Below are 18750 nucleotides of genomic sequence, written 5' to 3'. Positions count from 1 at the left end.
ATGAATCCCAGGAATACAACGATCCTGATGAAATTTCAAAATGAAGTAGCCCCTAACGACTGAAATTTAATTAGAGAATTAGAGAAAATAAAGTGAAGGGAGGGCTTCATACCCTGGAGGGGGGCTTCTTTCTCTATAAGCAGATTCTGTGCAAATGAGGTGTCACTGCGAGCTGTGCAAACAAGGCGGAACACAAAGAAATCTTTTTACTCTCTTATCAACTAGCCATGTGAATGACACAAACACTGTTACCCAATGTGGAAGCCCCTGGGAGAACTTTGTTCATTTGTATCAGCTTCATAAAGAAGTATATCCTCCCTTTTTCCTCAAGTGAACACACTTCTGGGGTCTTAATGAAACCTCTGTGACACGCTTGAGATCAAAATACCACAAGGATTAAACCCCACAGCAGCGTTCTCCCCCTGTCGAAACAGCCCTGTTCAGGACGTCCACTTCCGAGCCGCTCGCTGTTCCCCCCGACCCTAAATGTACAGCTCAGGTTACATCTGGTTTGTAGCCGTTTTTCGCTTGGTTTTCTTTCTTCTCTGTTCTCGTTTTCTCAGATTGTACTCAGTGCTCTTATTCCTCCGCAGTCGTTCTACCTCTTTTTGCTCCATTTAACCTTGTCTTAGCGCTCTCACGTTAACACAGGTCAAGTGCTGTGATTGGAGAGACTCAGACGAGGGGGTCAGACAGATGCAGTCATTTTATCCCATTCAACAGTGTCTAGTGCTCATTTGTTTCCAGTGCTCAGTTTTTATTTTGAAATCATATTTGTACCAGATATCGTCTGGTGTCCAAGTTACCGTAAAAAACAGTGCTCTGTCTCCCCTCAGACGCCTACACGAACAACGAGGTGGTCTACATCTGGACGGCAGAGGATGAGAAGTCCGTATCTGTGGCTCCAGACGGCTCTCGTCTCAACCAGTATGACCTGCTGGGTCACGTCATCGGAAAAGAGACCATCAGCTCCAGCACAGGTATTCATCCGCTGCAGGTACACACTGGTCTCCATTGTAGTGGTGGAAAGTGTTAAATATCAGTCCAGTCCTATATTCTGATTGGCTCCGCTGTGTCCTACCACCGAAAATACACAATATATGCCTCACAATATCTGAATTCCATATTAATGCAGCAGTTTTTTTAATTAAAATCTGTCTAACACAGGGACTTTTGGTATAGATTTCTGAGTGGAGGGTGGGGCTGGGCCTGCAGTAATACCATCGGGATTGGGCTATAGGCCCCCTAACGGCGTCAGTGCCCAGGACAGCGTGATATAGGGACAGAAATACAATGCGACAGATTGCTGGGATAACTTAATACTACTCAGCTTCTTGAGCTTAAGGCTAAAAACACAGCCCTAGATGAACCCAACTTCTCTTTTAGAACAAGAGTCTCTTCAGAAAGAGGACAAAAATCAGTGCTTGTCTACTCTTGAACCCATGAACATATTTAGTTTCATGGAATGCCTACTGTACATTAATAATTGTGCCCAGTAAGAGTACACCGTTAATGGACTACTTTGTGCGGTGGAGTAGTAGCTTATTGAGGATGTTTTTTTCTGGTAAATATTTTTATGTAAATATATACTTGGATTGAAAAATATTGTATTTGGTCATGTTTTATGTTGAATTCACTTCGCTTCCCTGTAAAAATACAGCCTTCCCCGTGGCTTACTGTAAGAATAAGACACAACGGATATTTACTATGTACTCCGTAACGCTCTGCAGTCATGGCCTGGGCATGTTCATGCTGATGTAACGTCTTTTTCCTCGAGCAGAAAGAAAACCAGCCAGAGAGAGGCCAGGCCATCTCTTATGCCTCAACAGATTTTAAAACCATATCTCTGTTGTCATGTACACAGGTAGGGACAGAAATAGCAAGAAAGCGACCACGCAATTTAGTCGAGGTAGCAATAGCAACAGCACAAACAAAAACAAACAACACCAGCAGTAAAAGGCCAGGCCTGCATAAACAGATCACAAGCTAAATGTGTAGCCGTGTGTCCTCCTCCTTCTTCAGAGCAATTTACGTTTAAACACTGCTGGAGTTTTTAACCCCTCAGTGTCTGGACTGAGAACAGTCCACCGACCAAAAACATCCAGCTGACAGCGTCCTGTGTCACTGATGAAGGACTAGAGGACGAGCGACACACACTGTGCAGCGACAGATGAGCTACTGTCTCTGACTCTACATCTACAAGGTGGACCAACGAGGGAGGAGTGTCTCACAGAGTGGACAGAGAATGGACACAAGGTTTAAAAACTCCAGCAGCACTGCTGTGTCTGATCCACTCTACACCAGCACAACACACACTAACACACCACCACCACGTCAGTGTCACTGCAGCGCTGAGAATGATCCACCACCACATCACACCTGCTCTGTGGGGGTCCTGAGCGCTGAAGAACAGGGGGAGAGGGGGGGTAACAAAGTATGCAGAGCAACAGTTAGACTACTGTCTGCAATTGTAAAAGGGCTCCTGAAGGGTGAGTGGAGTTCTTGACACACATCCTTTCAGACCCATAGTACTGAGTAGATAGGGCTTGACTTTCCTCCTGAGAGCTGGTCTTGGACGGATGTTACGACTCCTGTTTTCTGTGTGTTTTAATTTCATGTGGAAACTCGCTAATCCAAAAATCGATATCTAATTTTTGCACAGTGCTGCATCCTATACTTCCTCAAGCTTCTTTAGTTGAACTTGAGAGTGTGTATCTGCAGCTGTAATGTGTGTGAAGGATGCTGTGGGCTGGTGACGGCGACAGGGCCGTCCGTCCTCTCGGTGTACAGTAAATGTGCTGTAAACGTATTCTGTTCCCTCCCCAGGAGACCACTTAAAACTTTCAAACTTCTTAGACTTTGAAACCCTGAAATGAGGCGATAACACAGTCCTACAGTCATTTGTCTCCAGTTGGGGGTTGCTTGACCTTCCCTTGACATAGATCTTGACCTTTAGGTGTATCCATTAACCTGCATCGATCTCGCCGACCCGCGCAGCCTTTCCACGGCCCTATTAGAATTTACTTTTAGCAAAGCTTCACTTTTTTTATTATTTTTCAGGAGCAGGCAGACAACCTGGATGAATTCATTTTCCCCTCCCCTCCCTTTCCTTTTTTTTTCTCATTTCTTTCAGTCGGCATGGGCCGGGCATACGCTTACAAATTCCGTTTGTAAAGTAATTTATCTGGCCTGCTTTGCAAGCGCAGGGCTCATCGATTGCTTTCTGCTGCAGTTATTGGGGCCACTGCAGCCCTGGTGCTGAGGGAAGAGCTTGTTGATTGTGTGTGTGTGTGTGTGTGTGGACATTTTTGTGCAGGAACAGTGTATAGTGTGACCACCTCTAAACCACTTGCTCCACAGGGCGGCTGTGTACAAAATTAAACGCTGAAGTAAGATTGCTTCCCAAGACGCCTGTTTACCTATAGAGCCCAGTGTTTATGAATGCAAACTGTTCCTGGATCTGCAACTTAACCTGAGACAGTCCTTAAAGGAACACTATGTAATATTTTTACAGTAAAATTGCAGCGTCAAAATAATTGTGACGCTGCACTGAGCTGTAACAGGGAGATTAGAGCCTCGGTCCCTGGTACTTTGGGTTCAGCACTGCAGAAACTGCACTGTGTAACTTTTGGGGGAGGGTAGGTAACCACCGCCCCCTCTCCTTTTGCAGTGATTTCAGTAGAGTGATGAAAAATAAATTAAACATGGGGGAGCCTGGGAGCTAAAAATAAATAAATAATTAATCTTACCTAGTGATGCTTTAAATCATCTAAGTGGCTTAGATAGAACTCTATGAGCTGTTTCCCAGACAGAGATTAAGCTTAGTCTTGGACTGTGTCCCCCATTCAAAGGAAAATCCCAATTCAAACTGCTGTGCAGTCCTGGACTAGGCTTAATCCCTCTTTGTGAAACCATCCCTATATCTTTGCCTTCATTCAGCACACTCAGATCTCTGACCATGCAGTTAGTCACTGCCTCTACCACATTACCACAGCTTGAAAGCCCTTCCCTGGAAGTTGATAGCTTTGTGACATAAGAAACCCTGGCTGTCCAAATCTGCCCCAAAGAGGACACTGCTGTTTTAAAGCAGAAATGCTCATCCATGGTGCTCCTGGGCTGTTGTAATTCATTTTTACACTTTACAGAAAACAGCAGGGATGGAGATGGATGGAGTGGTTTCCTACCCTCCTCCAGAAGTTACATAGTGCAGCTTCCGCAGTGCTGAGCTTAGAATAGCAACGACAGAGTCTCTATTCTTTGCCTTACAGGTCAGTGCATCATCACCATGATTTTGAAGCTGTTATTGTGAAGTAAAAAAATGACGTAATGTTACTTCAGCTTCAGCTTATGTAGGTGCTTTAATTTCCAGTCAAAATATTAATTCATTAAGTGAAATTTAAGGCGTAGGATAATAATAAGATTTGCCTAAAAGGAAGAAACCAAATCAATGAGCTCCCTCATAATTAAGCTAAACTATAAAACAATAGCTCCCTCTCAACAACCATCTGAGATCTAGTAGATCACTAGATCTGCCGCTGATCCAGGGCGTCCGGTTACATTTCCTCTTTGGGGTGTCCGCAGTGGGTGCATCTTAAAGACCCTGAGTTCACTAGAGTGTATTTGGAGTGTGTATTAACGCTGGAGAAAACACCCGTTTGAGGGTTAAGCAAAGGACAGGGTGGAAAATATCCCCTCAGACCCTCAACAGCAGCAGCTACCCACTGCCGTTTTTATCTGAGAGTGCACACTGTGAGTTAAGATTGAGCCGCGCATGAAATTTTAAAGCACAAGGCGAAAAATCTCCCAACTTTCTGGCGGTCTTATATGGAAATGCTCTCCGCTTGTGTACAGATAAGAACCCTTGGAAGTGGACAGAAGAGGGGGAGTCCATCACTCCACTGATTGAAACCAGGCCTAGGGTTCATTTGAATTGGCAACAAATTACAGAGCTTTTCTTGTGGCCAGCACGGTCCATCAGTCAATGATGTGATGTTCAATGCTGATTGCGGTGGAGGCTTCTAAACCGTTTTCTTACAGACCCCCAGTACTCCTCCAGTTCTTTCTCTTACACTTCCTGTGAGTCCTGCTGTTGTTTGGTCTATTCTAGATTGGACAGAATTACAGTAGGAAGGGGTGATGTTTAACATAAGGTTTGCTTTTGTAGTTTTGAACAGAAAGTCTGTGATTTTACCTGGTGTTTTTGGCCTCGTCACATTTTGACAACAAGAAAAATCAGCCTCGCTAAGGCTAGGCTAAGGCTAAATACTGGCTGTGAACAAAATGGCTTGAGCATGAGTTTGAGGCCATTACAATCTCCCACAATGCAAGTTGTTCACTATATGGGCCGAATGTAGACCATGATGCATTTGTGAATTTCTTTGTTACTAAGCAACGGGCAAGGGCAGTGTCCGAATTCACTTGTGTTTCTTAGCACTACTTAGCGATCTAAATAATGAGGGATTAGGGAGCCATTTCTGTCACAGCCAGTAAGTTCATGTATTAGCTGGTATAACGCTGGCTAATGAGCATTCTCCTCCAAGTGTATTGAGCATTTCAAGAAGTCGCAGTGGCCTCCAATGTGGATATTGCGGGAGGAGACCCTGCTGCAGCACACTTACAAATAAATGCAGAATGTATTTAAACTCTGTGCATATTTCTTCCATAATTTTGTATACCATGTTTTTTTAATGTAACATAACTTTTATAAACCAGTCAATTTCTGAGTATGGTAGTGACGGACACTATTTTCACACAATCCAATGGGAAATGGAAAAGGAGGAGCTTCTCATGTCTGGAACATTCTGGCCCTCAAGTAGTACCCTACTCTCTACATAGTGCACTTCACGGTGTGTTATTAACCTACACACAGGTAGTGCACTAAATGTTAGACAGAGGGATGTGGCGCTTATGTTGAATATTAATGCTTTTAGTATCGGACATAATGCAATATTTAATGCAGAAACCGTTATTTATGACCTACACTGTGCACTACGTTGTGTGGGAGGAGATACTTGGGCGGCACGGTGGCTTGGTGGTTAGCACGTTCGCCTCCCAGCGCTGGGATCTTGGGTTCAAGTCCCATCTGGGTGGAGTTTCCATGTTCTCCCCGTGTCTGCGTGGGTTTCCTCCGGGGTCTCCGGTTTCCTCCCACAGTCCAAAAAACATGGAGGGTAGGTGAATTGGCTTCTGTAATAACTGTCCTGGTTTGTGAGTGAATGTGTGTGTGCCCAGATATGGATTGGCGCTCTGTCCTGGGTGAAGTCCTAGTGCCCGATGCAGTCCTCCAGGTGGACGGTCGTTCCTGGTCGAGAGTACGCTGTGCGCGTTTGGCTGCCGCTTCTCACCAGTGTGTGTGAATTGAGCGTTCTGAGCAGTGTAGATTGTAAAGCGTCCTTGGGTGTCTAGAAAGGCGCTATATAAGTGTAACGATAATAATAATAATAATAATACTTGAGTTTTAGCCTCTGAAAAAACTGGTGAAACACTGTTGCAGCTGCAAGGTGTGTTGTCATAGCAACAGTTAATTATTTCCTGTTAGTAAGAAACAGTGTAGTATGTAGATATTTGTATACTAGCCTGTCCAGCTTATACTTTAATGATTAGTGTTTAGTTAGGGTGACCAGATCTGAGAGGGTGAAAAAGAGGACACATCTCGAGGGGGTGGGGGGTGTGATGAGCTCTTGCCCCTCGCTGCCGTTGTATTCTTAGCTGAACCCATATGTGCTTTTAGGTCCTTTACACCTTTATTTGCTACACAAAGCATGGGAATTTCTTTTTTAATTTATCCGAGATTTACATTTACGTTTGGTCATAGCTGCTCGAGATGAGGGTGGGTACCTGAGCTTTGTCTGACGTAAACAAGGACTACTGACGTGCAGACTGACCAATTAAATGTTTACAGAGAAGGTTATCGACCAATAACGGTAGCTCTACAGTCAGACCGTCCAATCAGAAGATTTTAGGCTACTTCACCACGCCCCCTTCTCACTCAAGCGAACCAATCGAAGTAGGGGAGGGCGGGACTAGTTTGTGAACGAAACGCTTCTTGAAGTTCTATGTAAGCTCTAGAAAAACAACATCCCGGACGTTTGTGAAATTCCGCCCGGACATTGTCTAAAAAAGAGGACATGTCCGGGTAAAAGAGGACGTCTGGTCACCCTAGTTTAGTGTTACACAAATGGGACACAGGCTAAGACGTGACCAGGAGGCCATGATTTCTGGGGCTCGTGTAAAACGTGACGGCAGTGCTGTGGATGGACTCGCCTCTGGACAAAATGGCCGCCTCGCTTCTGTTACATTCTGAAAGGAATAAAAGCTCCTCTCTTTGTTGTTAAAACCTGGAGCGTCTGTTTGTTCCCTGCTTCTTTTCCCCCCCATCACTTAATTGTCTGTTGCCTTCTGGTGGGGCAGGGTGAGAGAACACACTCTCACTGATAGAGCTCTAAATTGCCACCTCTGGTCATGTTGGAAGCTAAAAGAGCTGAGATATAGTTATTAAAGGGAGTAGCTGAAGCGTTTTTGGAGAAACTGAAGCGAGGTGAGTTGTTTATCTTGCTCGTGTTTTTTGTGCAGAAATGTGTGTATCCACACTTTATATTTTGCATGTTGTGATTAATAAGCAAGCAGCTATTTTTTTTACATGGTGGGTGCTGTCTACCTGTCTACACTTACCCACAGCATAACTAAATGAAAACCATAGATCACGCTGTGGGCTCCGGAGCGCTGCATCACTCAGCTGATTTCCAAACGCGCCTATCAAAACACCACATTATGATTTAATGAGGTTGCCCCTGCTCAGCAAGTTTCACCTGAGGTTTACAAAGAGCTGAGGAGGGAGGGGGCCTAGAGCCACCGTCTGTCAGCAATCCGTGGTGTTGCTGCTGGTTTAAGAGCATCTAATGTGGTCCAGCGGTGCCGCTGAAACAAACTGGGTTCGTAACAAGTCAGCTCCAAGCTCTACAAGCAATCAGTGAACCTCCCAGCTCATCCTCCCTGCGGATCCCTACAGCATCTTATTCTCCATTCTCTCCATATTAACTTTCATAAATAAAGTTCTGAATATTTCAGCAGGGTGCCTGTGTTGTCTGGGCATGACATGAGCCTCATTAATAATGCATATCCCACCCCCCTCTCTCTCGTTTGTCTCTGTTTCCCCTTTTCCTCCCTTTCTCCTTGTGCCCCCCCCCCCCCCCCCCCACAGGAGAATATGTAGTGATGACAACATACTTCCATCTGAAGAGGAAGATCGGCTATTTTGTGATCCAGACGTACTTGCCCTGCATAATGACGGTCATCCTGTCGCAGGTGTCTTTCTGGCTCAACCGTGAGTCCGTGCCAGCCCGCACCGTTTTCGGTGAGTGTTGCCAAATAAAATTCTCCACCTGTGATAATCACTCGGTTTTATCAGAATGTTGTAGCTTTGTCTTCTGTGCATATGATTATTCCTCTACATCCTCATCTGAATACAGTAACAGAGGAATAATTACGCATGACATGACAGGTCTTTCCTCTGGGGGAAGCGAATCAATCAGCAGCACTTTCTTAGACGTTTTCTACCACAGGGAAACCACACGGACCAAGCTGGAACCAAACAATAGTAGGTTATTCAGTGTGAAAAGTGACTGTGTCGAGATGAAGAAGCTCCAGAAAGAGCTCTGAGCTTCAAATACAGCGTAATCACATAGTAGAGCTGGATAGGGTCATTCACAGTGTGTTATATACATAAAGAAAAGAGAATAAAACAGGAAAGTGCTCCATTTGTGTTTTTTATTGTCTACTTTTCTGCACTGTTCACAATTGAGCAGGATGTCTCAGAATTAATTTCCACTCATTTCCACGCATGTCATATATCACTAGGAATCTGAATCCGCTGTAAACAGTGGATTAACCATGACTCTATCCTGACTCTATTTGTTTATCTCTGGCTCTGGTGCTGAATTCAGCCACGGCCGTGTTGGAACCAAGCACCCCCTAGTAGTGAATTCCTGGGTGAATACTTTTCACCTGCAAAGTTTCACATCTTTGACACACAAATGTGCGTCTCCGACCAATGCCGCTGCTGCTGAGCCAACATGGAGGCAGTGCTGACTGCTGCGCTTTCAAAACTGGAGATGGAATATAACTCTTCGGTGCGGAATGCAAAATACAAAGTTATAGTAACAAAGTGATGCTAAAAAAACTCTGTGAACTAAATTTCTCTGAGAACTCTGCAGCACTCTTCAGATATGAAACTGTGGAACCAAAATGGAGGACAGTTTACGGCACTGACTCTGGCCCTGCTCTCAGCTGCCTCCGTACCACGAGGCAAAAAGAATTCAACCAAAAAAGAAAAGCAAAATTAAAACAAAAAAAAAAAGCGACGAGGGCCTTAGGCATGTGCTGATATTATTCAACACACTGATTATTGAAGGTCAAGGTTTTAATGAAGTAAAGCGGTCTAAAACCAGAGGCATACGCTGGTGTCAACTCTCTCTTCCCCAAACTCACTAACAACCTCCACAGCGCTGGCTGCTGATCCACTGTCAGAATTATGAAAGTAGATCAAACAAAGCTTCATTCAGCACATTTGGGAGGTGCTGCTGCAGGACGTCTCAGACAAACGAACGCACCAGGGATGGTATTAAAAAGTTGGGCTGGGAGCGGAAGAGAAGTTTTGAGCTTACTGAAGCGCGTGGCCGGGAAATCGCTGAGCGGCCGGCACGCGGACGCCCGGACAGTGATGGATTCGGATTTGAAAGTGTGCAGGGATCAGTGGACTGACCTGTAATTACTGCAACCGCCACAGAGGCACCTAATTAATTACAGATTAGCTGGACCCAAACCTAGGTGTGAGATGAAGTTGGAGCGAGGGAGGGGGTTACAGAGTGCAGAAGATAAAACCTGAAAGCGGCGGCGTGTTGGTGCTGGTCGGCAGGGTGTTTAAGCCGTCTGGAGTTGAGAGATTATTGCTTATTGAGCTTGAGCTAACTTTGGCAAGGTGTTTGCTTTTGTCAACACTTTTCGTCTCCTTCTTCGTCTGGAAGGAGCATCAGGTGCAAAGCGGAGGTCATCCCGCCAGCTCCGCCGCGGAGTCTTCCGTTCCCTCTGCAGGGAGCAGTGAGCAACTTTCTGCAGACGGTTACAGAAAAAAGAAAAGAAAGAAAGGAGGAGGGAATCTATACACTTGCCAATTGCTATTGACGAAGCGGAGCCTGCCAACTCAAGCTGAAAGGAGCCATTGTGGTCCAAGATCAAAAAAGTTTCTAATTTGCTGTTGGATGTTTTAAAAGCATCGTGAAAGCCAGCGTTTTATTTATTTATTTTTCTCTCCCTTGATGAGTTAAGAGAGTCTGGAGCTTTACGTGCCAACTGAAAGTCAGAAGGAATCTACAGCGCAAACAAAAAGTTCCCGTAGTCTCCCTTTGACCTGTGGCTCGGCTAAAGCTGACCCTGTCACCAGTCCAGACGGCCTACGCTCCAGACGAGTTATTTTAAGCTTCGTCTTCCTCCCTCTCTCCCTCTCTCTCTCTCTCTCTCTCTCTCTCTCTGTCTGAGTGGAGTATCAGAATAGCATCATTACATCTTTATTTTCTCATCCCACAGATCAGAAAGCATCTTTAAAATGTCAGGCTAAGTCTGCGTTGGTTACAGAAGAGAAATGTGTGAAGAAATGTGAATAATTCATAACGAGGCGACACGGACAGTAACTCAGGACACACTGTGTTTATATGGAACCAGCAGCCTACAGTAAACAGACTTAATGCTGTACAGTGTAAAAAAAATGCCAGAATTTCAGTGTAAAATATGGCCACAACGTATAACATGCTGCAGTTACCGTAAAACTGTTTATAATACCATCCTGTCCAGACCCTTGTCCAGTTCAGGGTCACGGTGGGTCCGGAGCCAACCCGGAATCAGTGGGTGCAAGACGGGAACACACCCGCCAGTCCTTCGTAGGGTGACACATACACACACACACACACACACACATATATATATAGCACTCACATTACTCAGATCTGGCCTCTGATGTCCCAAATGTGACTAATCATGAGATTGCACTGGGTACGAATTTCATCATTAGCTGGCCCCTGGGTTTCTTGTGTAGCAGCCTTACAAAGGAGGCTCTTCACTCCCTCCCCCCATCCCCAAACAGCTCGGTCATCTTTTCTGTCTGTGTTTGATACACACTCTCTCTCTCTCTCTCTCTCTCTCTCTCTCTTTGTGTGTGCTTTTTATTTGCTCCTGTTGCCCTTTGCCTGAGAAGCAGCACTTGAGAGTATGTCATGGCAACCCAAGTGCTTCATGATAGGTGTGTGTGTGTGTGTGTACAATCTAATCAGTGTTTCAGATCCTAGCATTGTGTAAAGTGCAAACACATGGCTTGCGGGGCCTTATTAACGCTCAGGCGGATATGAAGTGTGGCAGGACGCCACATTCACGTTTTTGCCTGTGGAAATGCCCATCTCTCTCCTGTCTTACAGACAGCTTACGCAGAGAAGAAACAGGCCACAGGAGTGCCCCCGCTCCCCTATACTCCGTACTGTATCCATGGGTTACAGGTGACCTCACTGTGTAGAGTAGCCACCATATTGAGCACTTACTCACTACTCAAACTCACAACTCAAAGAAAAACGGCGATGTTTAAATACGTTTATCTATGTCAGGTTTGTAAACAGAGTTTGGTTCGTCCGTGTCATTTAGTACAGGAGCTCAGGCTGCATCCCAAATAGTGCCTTACTCCCTGCATAGTGCACAACACAGGCAGTCAGTCAATTTAATTTTTTGAACACATTTAAAACGGAAGTGCTTTATGATAAAAGAGGACTACTTTATTAAGTTGTAAGCCAAATCAGAGAAGTAATTTAGGTGGTTAGTCAAGCTTAAACAAAGCACTAGTGAAATAACACGATTGCTAAAGCTTGTATTTAATCTGTGTGTGAATCACACATGCAGAAAAATTGCATTGTAATCTAATGTGTTGTAATCTAATCTAACAGTTTCTTGTTAGATCCTATGACGGAAATGCTAATATGGCTAACAGCTGATTATGTAACACTGTGGGATCCTTTACTCCCATGATGCAAAGAGGTGATGGGCTTCTGTGCTTCTAAATGCTGTGAGACTCTCTCCAGTGCAAGGAGAGGAGCTGCGTGTGAGGTAATTTAAACAATTTTTCCCATCTGTTTTATATTAGTGCTGCGTTCTGAAACCAGAGAGTTGGTTCCCAGTGTGGTGCTCACACCAAATAAAAAACATCACGTGACTGCAATCCATGAATTGGTGTTTTTATATACCGTGATAGCCAGGTAACTACTCTGAAGCTAAAGTTCGCTATCAGAAACTGCTCAAAGCCGTGGAGGCCAGGCGAGGGGACTTGGTTGAGGGAGCATTCGCACGAAGGTGAGCTAGAATCCAGCCTTATAACAGCAGTTATGTTACTCCAGAGACCTTGATGTACTTCAAGGGCATAATCGCAGTGAGCTGCTAACAGCTTGCTCACAGGTGATGAATAATACATTGACTTAAGAGTTTTATGAGCTTTATTAATAATGGGAAATTAGCATTTATTTAGTTCTTAAATTCCCAATAACAAGTCCCAGGCAGGGATGCCTTAAGGAACTGCTCATGTATTCCATACTCTGGCCAACAGAGGAGTGATAATTCATTTCTGGGAAGTAAGGCTGCGTAACAAACATGTATATTATATTATGTATGTGAAGCAGTGCCAAGCAGTGCTAAGGCTGTTTGAAGCTCCTGCCTAAATCCATCCTTTCAGCCCAAATGTTAATCAAAACATGAGCAGGCAAAGTCCATCATCGCGTATCCCCAGGTCTTCAGATGTGCCTCAGCCAGTATAGATGGGCTGCTAGGCTCCAATCTGGAGGTCCTAATGAGGTGCAGAGCGAAAGCTTATTAGTATTCCGCAGGGCTCCCGCCGCCGATGTCTGTGGACGTGATGAAGCAGCGCGCCTCATGCAAGCCGCAGGCTGCCCAATGTGGGTAATAGAATGGCCGGCCATTGACGGAGGGGCTGTTAAACAGTGCTCTTTCAGCTGCCTGCCGGTCATGTGCATCACATGTAAGTTCCACAAACCTGGCTCAAATGTGTGCTAACTTCTGTTTCTGAAATGGTTTTTCCCTCTTTTCTTCCTCCTATCCATGGGTTGGAGTCGTGTGTGCCATATTTGAGATTGATTTTCTGGTTTCGGAGTGCAGCACTAATGTAAACAGATGGGAAAGATGGATACGTTTACTTCATACACAGCTCCTCTACCTGCCCTGGAGAGAGTCTCACAGCAGTCAGAAGCACAGACACCCACTGCCACGTATTTGTCAGGGGGGTTAAACAATAACATAGTGTTGTACAATGAGGAGAAAAATACTGTTATGCGCTATTAGCATTTTCATCATAGGAAAACTGTTAGCATGTCAGGCTCCAATGCATTTCTTTGCTCTTGTGACAGAATCTGTGTGAGTTTTTCAGACTCATATCATACACAAGCTGTGAGAGACAGCAGACAAACACAATGTGTTCTTTTGTCTCAGTCTTTTCCACATGTTTACAGGGTAAATAATCTGATCCTACTGTCCCTGTGCTCTGAGATTGGAACAGGACAAAATCATCCTAAAACATTGCCCTGATTTGGTTTAAAGTTTAATAAAGTTGTTCTCTTTATCTGAACATTTTAAATGATCTGTGAATGATGTTTTCACACTGCATCAAAGCCAAGACTCCCAAGATCAAAGCAAGAGTCCCAAATGTCTCTCTACACCCCACGTAGGGCACAGTGTAGGTAATAAAATGAATGTTTCTACACTAGCGTAGTGTATATATGTATAATAAAAATAATTTTCAGTCTTTCTCATTACTAGTTTTATTATCTGTTATGTACACTATGTAGGGTGTATGGCTCTATTTGGGACGTGGCACACATTCCTCTACCAACTGATGCAGGCGAACAGAGCTCTGTTTACAGGTGTGATGCGAGTAAATGGGTCAGGGATCCATACTTCTTTATTTGTAACATCTGAATAAGGACTACAAGTCATGAAATAAATAATTAAACAGTTTTTATTTGAAGAGCAGGCACTCAGTACGCCGGCTACTTTACACCATGGATTCCCAGGCGTCTGTCTGCGGAGTAGCCACACGACAGCTGGGATCAGTCCCTCCCAGGGGAAATATGTCCACCTCTCATTTTCTTACTGCCTCCCCTTCAGCGCCGGTCCTCCTTGAAATTGTCAAAATATTGATGGGATGAAAAAAATCCTCATTTGCTCCACTCCAGAGGCAATAAAAAGCTAAGTCTCGTGCTCACACTCACAAGCCCGTGCCGCAGCCCCCTAACACCACTTGGACGTTGATATTTAATTAATCACTCATGCTCTGGATGGCTGCCAGCTTCTTGAATCCCCCTCTGACAAGCTTGACCCCACGTTTCATGTGGATAATCCTGTTTTATAATTTTCTCAGCAGCCCAAGTGTAATGTGCGATTTATCATTTGGGCACCTTCCAAACAATAGCCCACTGACACAGTGGCATCTCGAGCGACGTCCCTCGCTACCGTCCTCGGGTTTTCTCCTCCGTTGCCTGATGGAGATAAGACTGGATGAAAAGTTTAATGAGAGGCCGATCCTCGCTTCGTATTCCGCCTCTTTTGTCGCTCGTAAACTGAAGTGTAATTGTTTACAGCTGGATTTTATGGTAACAGACAAGGCATAACGAACGTCCTTCCTGATATTCGCCGCAGTGTTTTCCCCCACCGATTTTATTTATTCACTCATTGTTCCGTATGTGTTTGATCTCATGAGCCCATGAACATGAAACAGACAGATCTCGCCACATTAATTCAGACGTCTTACTTCAGAGACAGCGCGAGGGGATGGAGCCAGCTCCCTGGCAAGGCAGCGCAATCCTTTCCGCGGTTTAGTCGTGTGCCAACGAGGCAGGTGGTGGCAGACCAAGTGGAATGATTGCTTATATCTGCTTTAATGGGCACCTATTCCATACCGTTCTCTCGCTTCGCTCCTGAAGCAGTGGACATTCTCACAATGGAACGCGTCAGGCCACAGCACAATGACCTATGAAAAATTTCGATTTCACACCGCAATTGGTTTATCTCCTCCTCCTTTTATTGGAATTCAAATCTAGCTTGTCGCCAGGACCCCATAAGAAAAGTGGAGAGGTTTTTTTTTTTTTACTTGAGAGCAGTGGAGCAAGTTGCTCAAGTGCATCACCTTCCTGTTTAATAGCACGTCACAAAGCAGTGCCCACTTTGAGACTCCAGTGCTGAATAAGAGTCTTCAGAGCTCTCAGAGACAGATGTACGTTTTCTGAGAAGGCACAGTGCAAAATATTCACTCACGAGGCGCCTGAAATTAGCATTTAATTTGCTACGGCTGTAGCTAATCACAAACTGCGTACAGGAACACATTCTAATTGCACTGTTGTGATGAGTCGCAGGGTTTTAAGAGTGCAGCACAGTCAACAAGCCCATGACAAAAGCCAAACCGAACACTTAGTCATGAAGAGAGAGCTGTGTGCCTCCAAAACAGGAATGTGGGGTGTCATTTCCCCCCCGGTTCTTTAAAACAGGACTATAGGAAACCACAACATTGTGGCCTTGGGACACATTGTGTCATTGCTATTTTATTATTAGAGCAGTTGGAGGATGGGTGCCTTACTCAAGGGCAGCTCAGCCATGGATTGAGGGGAGGATTCTTCACTCCCACTGCCCCCAGCTTCCCTGTCAGTCATGGACATCAAGCCTGCAACCTGGTGGATCATTCTCAGCGCTGCAGTGACACTGACGTGGTGGTGGTGTGTTAGTGTGTGTTGTGCTGGTGTAGAGTGGATCAGACCTTTTTTGCTTTTTTTTTAATGGTTTTATCATGGTTTCAAAACACTGACATCCTTTAAAGAAGCAGTTCATCAGCCACATTTCTGCAGTGGTTCCATTCATCTACAGTGGCACTGAACTGGACTTAACCCACCCCCCATGATCCCTCTCTCCGTGCCTTACAGAGTTATGCAACACTTCTGTTACATATCTGCAGTCACACAGCTCCTCCCCAAAGCCCCTTCGTTTCTATACCGTCATCACAGTTGTCCTGACAGATGGCGAGGGACCAGAATGCATCGAGGCAGCACCCGCACTTTATCAATACTCGGATTATCACGTATTACCTCCTCAAGTTCCCATATGGGTGGAAAGGAAGAGGACAGAAGCGGTCCAGTGGTCCACGCAAAGCTCAAAATGGCAACAGAACAAATAGCGGCATAACGGCCAAGACTCCTGAGGGTACGCTCCGCTGCCAAAGCTGGCTCGCACATGATGTGTCATCTGAAATAAGTCCAGAATTGCTGAGTCAGAGCATACGGGGTCCGTGGTCTTAGTCAGTGGGCATCGGTCTGTTCCAGAGGACCCAAGGACACCGAGCGATGATCTGGAGGTCATCTGAGGAAGATGCAGTGTCCTGATCCAATCCAATGTCATTAATATCTGCATCAACATGCCACACTAACACACATTTACTGGCCCTTGGTCCACACAAGGAGGTCGGTGGGGAGCTGGCTGAGTGTGTTGCTGTTGTTGAGTGGACTCAGAGTTAAATATGGCTACTTTGAACATCCTTAATTGTCAGGATTAACATGGGAATTATCACTTCATTTTTTGTCAATTATATTTTATCATTTTACAAAGTTTAGTCAAAACTTCCTCCATATGTCGCTCTTTTAACAGAGTCTAAGTGACGTATTAAAACCATTGGTTGACGCACAATAATACAGACAGGTGCTTCAGTCTTTTGATTGGCTGATGCCCATGTGTTCTCCGGGGTGCAGACCACATACTCGTCTCACTGGAAGTTCCAAGACAAAGTAAACAAAGCTGGCCCTGCCCTTGCTGTCACGGTACAAGCTTTGGACGTGTTGAACATTGTTTTTTCCATCTTTGCACTCGTCGTATCTAAAACGATATTATTCTGTATTATTCAGTTTCACACCAAGTGTGACCCCTCTTTTCCAGGTGTCACCACTGTTCTGACCATGACCACGCTGAGCATCAGTGCCAGGAATTCTCTGCCCAAGGTGGCCTACGCCACGGCTATGGACTGGTTCATGGCGGTGTGCTACGCCTTCGTCTTCTCGGCGCTCATCGAGTTCGCCACCGTCAACTACTTCACCAAGCGCAGCTGGGCCTGGGACGGCCAGAAGGATTTCCAGGACGGCCGGGTGAGCAGGGTCATCATGCCTTTCTTTTCCTAAACAGTCTCGAGTCATTTCTTTGCGCCCCACCCACTGGCACCCGCTGGTGTTTTAAAGCAATCTCAATATTTATCATGAAATTAAAATAATTACATCCTTCTAATAAAAATGTACACAGAACACACCAGATGTTCGTTACTATACACTGTTTACAATTTTATCATCAGAGCATAATTGACATGCTCATTATTGCTCAACACCACAAGGAAAGGTTTCACTGGAACCACATAAATCCTTTACATGACCCCCCTTAGATAATGAAAAACTCAACAGTAGTCTGTTATGTGTCTTGTGTCATGAAAACATTCGTAGGGCCTCAAGCATTTAAAGAAGTGGAAAGAGTAATGAGAGAAGTTAGGAGATATAAAACAATCACTCCAACCACTAACCCATTAGAAGGTCCCTAACAGTGGGAAAACTAAAACGCTTGTTGCAATAAATATCTAAATTGCTTGTTGCTAAGAGAAGCACACCATCAGGCTGTAAATGAGCGTGGTGCCACCAAAACATTCCCCAAATACAGAGTCACTTGTTATAATATATATATATAATAATAAACCTGTTCACACATTCATACGGTCTCATATGACTGTAATAGCATGAGTAAATGTGCCTGATAGTGTGCTGAATGATCTGGCGGCTTCCGTTGGAGGTGCTAAAGGGGAATAGAAACAAGTGTTTATTGAACTTTCTTGCCCAAAGCTCACCATTGTTATTAAGCACATATTTAGATTGAGATTTTATCACCCAGCACTAATTCTGAGGTCTTAAGTTTCAGTTCTGTGCTGAAAATGTCCACCAGATTCTCTATAAACTGTGGCTTATTGAACATTTTATAATTAACCATTTTACTTAAAAAAAAAAAACAAGTTACATTATATTGCCAAAAGTATGCATTCACCCATTGAATTTCCACCCATTGAATTTGACCACTGAATTTCAGGTGTTCCAATCATTCCCATGGCCACAGGTGTATAAAACCCAGCACCTAGGCGTGCTGACTGCTTCTACAATCGTTTGGGAAAGAATCGGGTGCTCTCGGGAGCTCAGTGAATTCCAGAGTGGTAATTTCCTCGCTACTAAATACTCCACAGTCAACTGTCAGTGGTGTTATAACAAAGTGGATTGGGTGATTGGGAACCACAGCAAATCAGCCACAAAGTGGCGAGGCGAACTTTCATCGCCAACTTTCTGCAGACACAACAGGATGCTACAGACCTCCAAACGTCACGTGGCCTTCAGGTTAGCTCAAGAACCGTGCATAGAGAGCTTCATAGAATGGGTTTCCACAGCCAAGCAGCTGCATCCATGCCTTGCATCACCAAGCACAATGCAGCCACTGGACTCTAGAGCAGCGGAGACGTGTTCTCTGGAGTGAACGAAATATAGTGTATAAAGGTAGGTGCTAAAATGGGTTGTATGAAGTCAGTTCAGATTAAAATGAAATATGGTAAAATTATGATCCCAATCAATCCCTAGCTACGGGTACTGCTACCACTCC

The 18750-nt window shown here is 44.8% G+C and overlaps 1 protein-coding gene across 1 annotated transcript in view; it reads left to right on the top strand.

Moving 5' to 3' along the window:
* LOC136668221 (gamma-aminobutyric acid receptor subunit alpha-3-like) overlaps nucleotides 1-18750 on the top strand; it is a 152592-nt gene that overhangs the window by 116009 nt on the left and 17833 nt on the right. Inside the window, exons 7-9 of the mRNA XM_066645592.1 lie at nucleotides 837-980; nucleotides 8201-8353; nucleotides 17011-17216. Coding sequence (XP_066501689.1) covers nucleotides 837-980; nucleotides 8201-8353; nucleotides 17011-17216 — 503 coding nt within the window. The remainder of the gene's footprint in view (nucleotides 1-836; nucleotides 981-8200; nucleotides 8354-17010; nucleotides 17217-18750) is intronic.

The sequence above is a fragment of the Hoplias malabaricus genome, chromosome 15, assembly GCF_029633855.1.
Source record: "Hoplias malabaricus isolate fHopMal1 chromosome 15, fHopMal1.hap1, whole genome shotgun sequence".
NCBI classification, from domain to species: domain Eukaryota; kingdom Metazoa; phylum Chordata; class Actinopteri; order Characiformes; family Erythrinidae; genus Hoplias; species Hoplias malabaricus.
The sequence above is the reverse complement of the archived record's forward strand: the minus strand, read 5'-3'. Positions and strand labels throughout refer to the sequence as shown.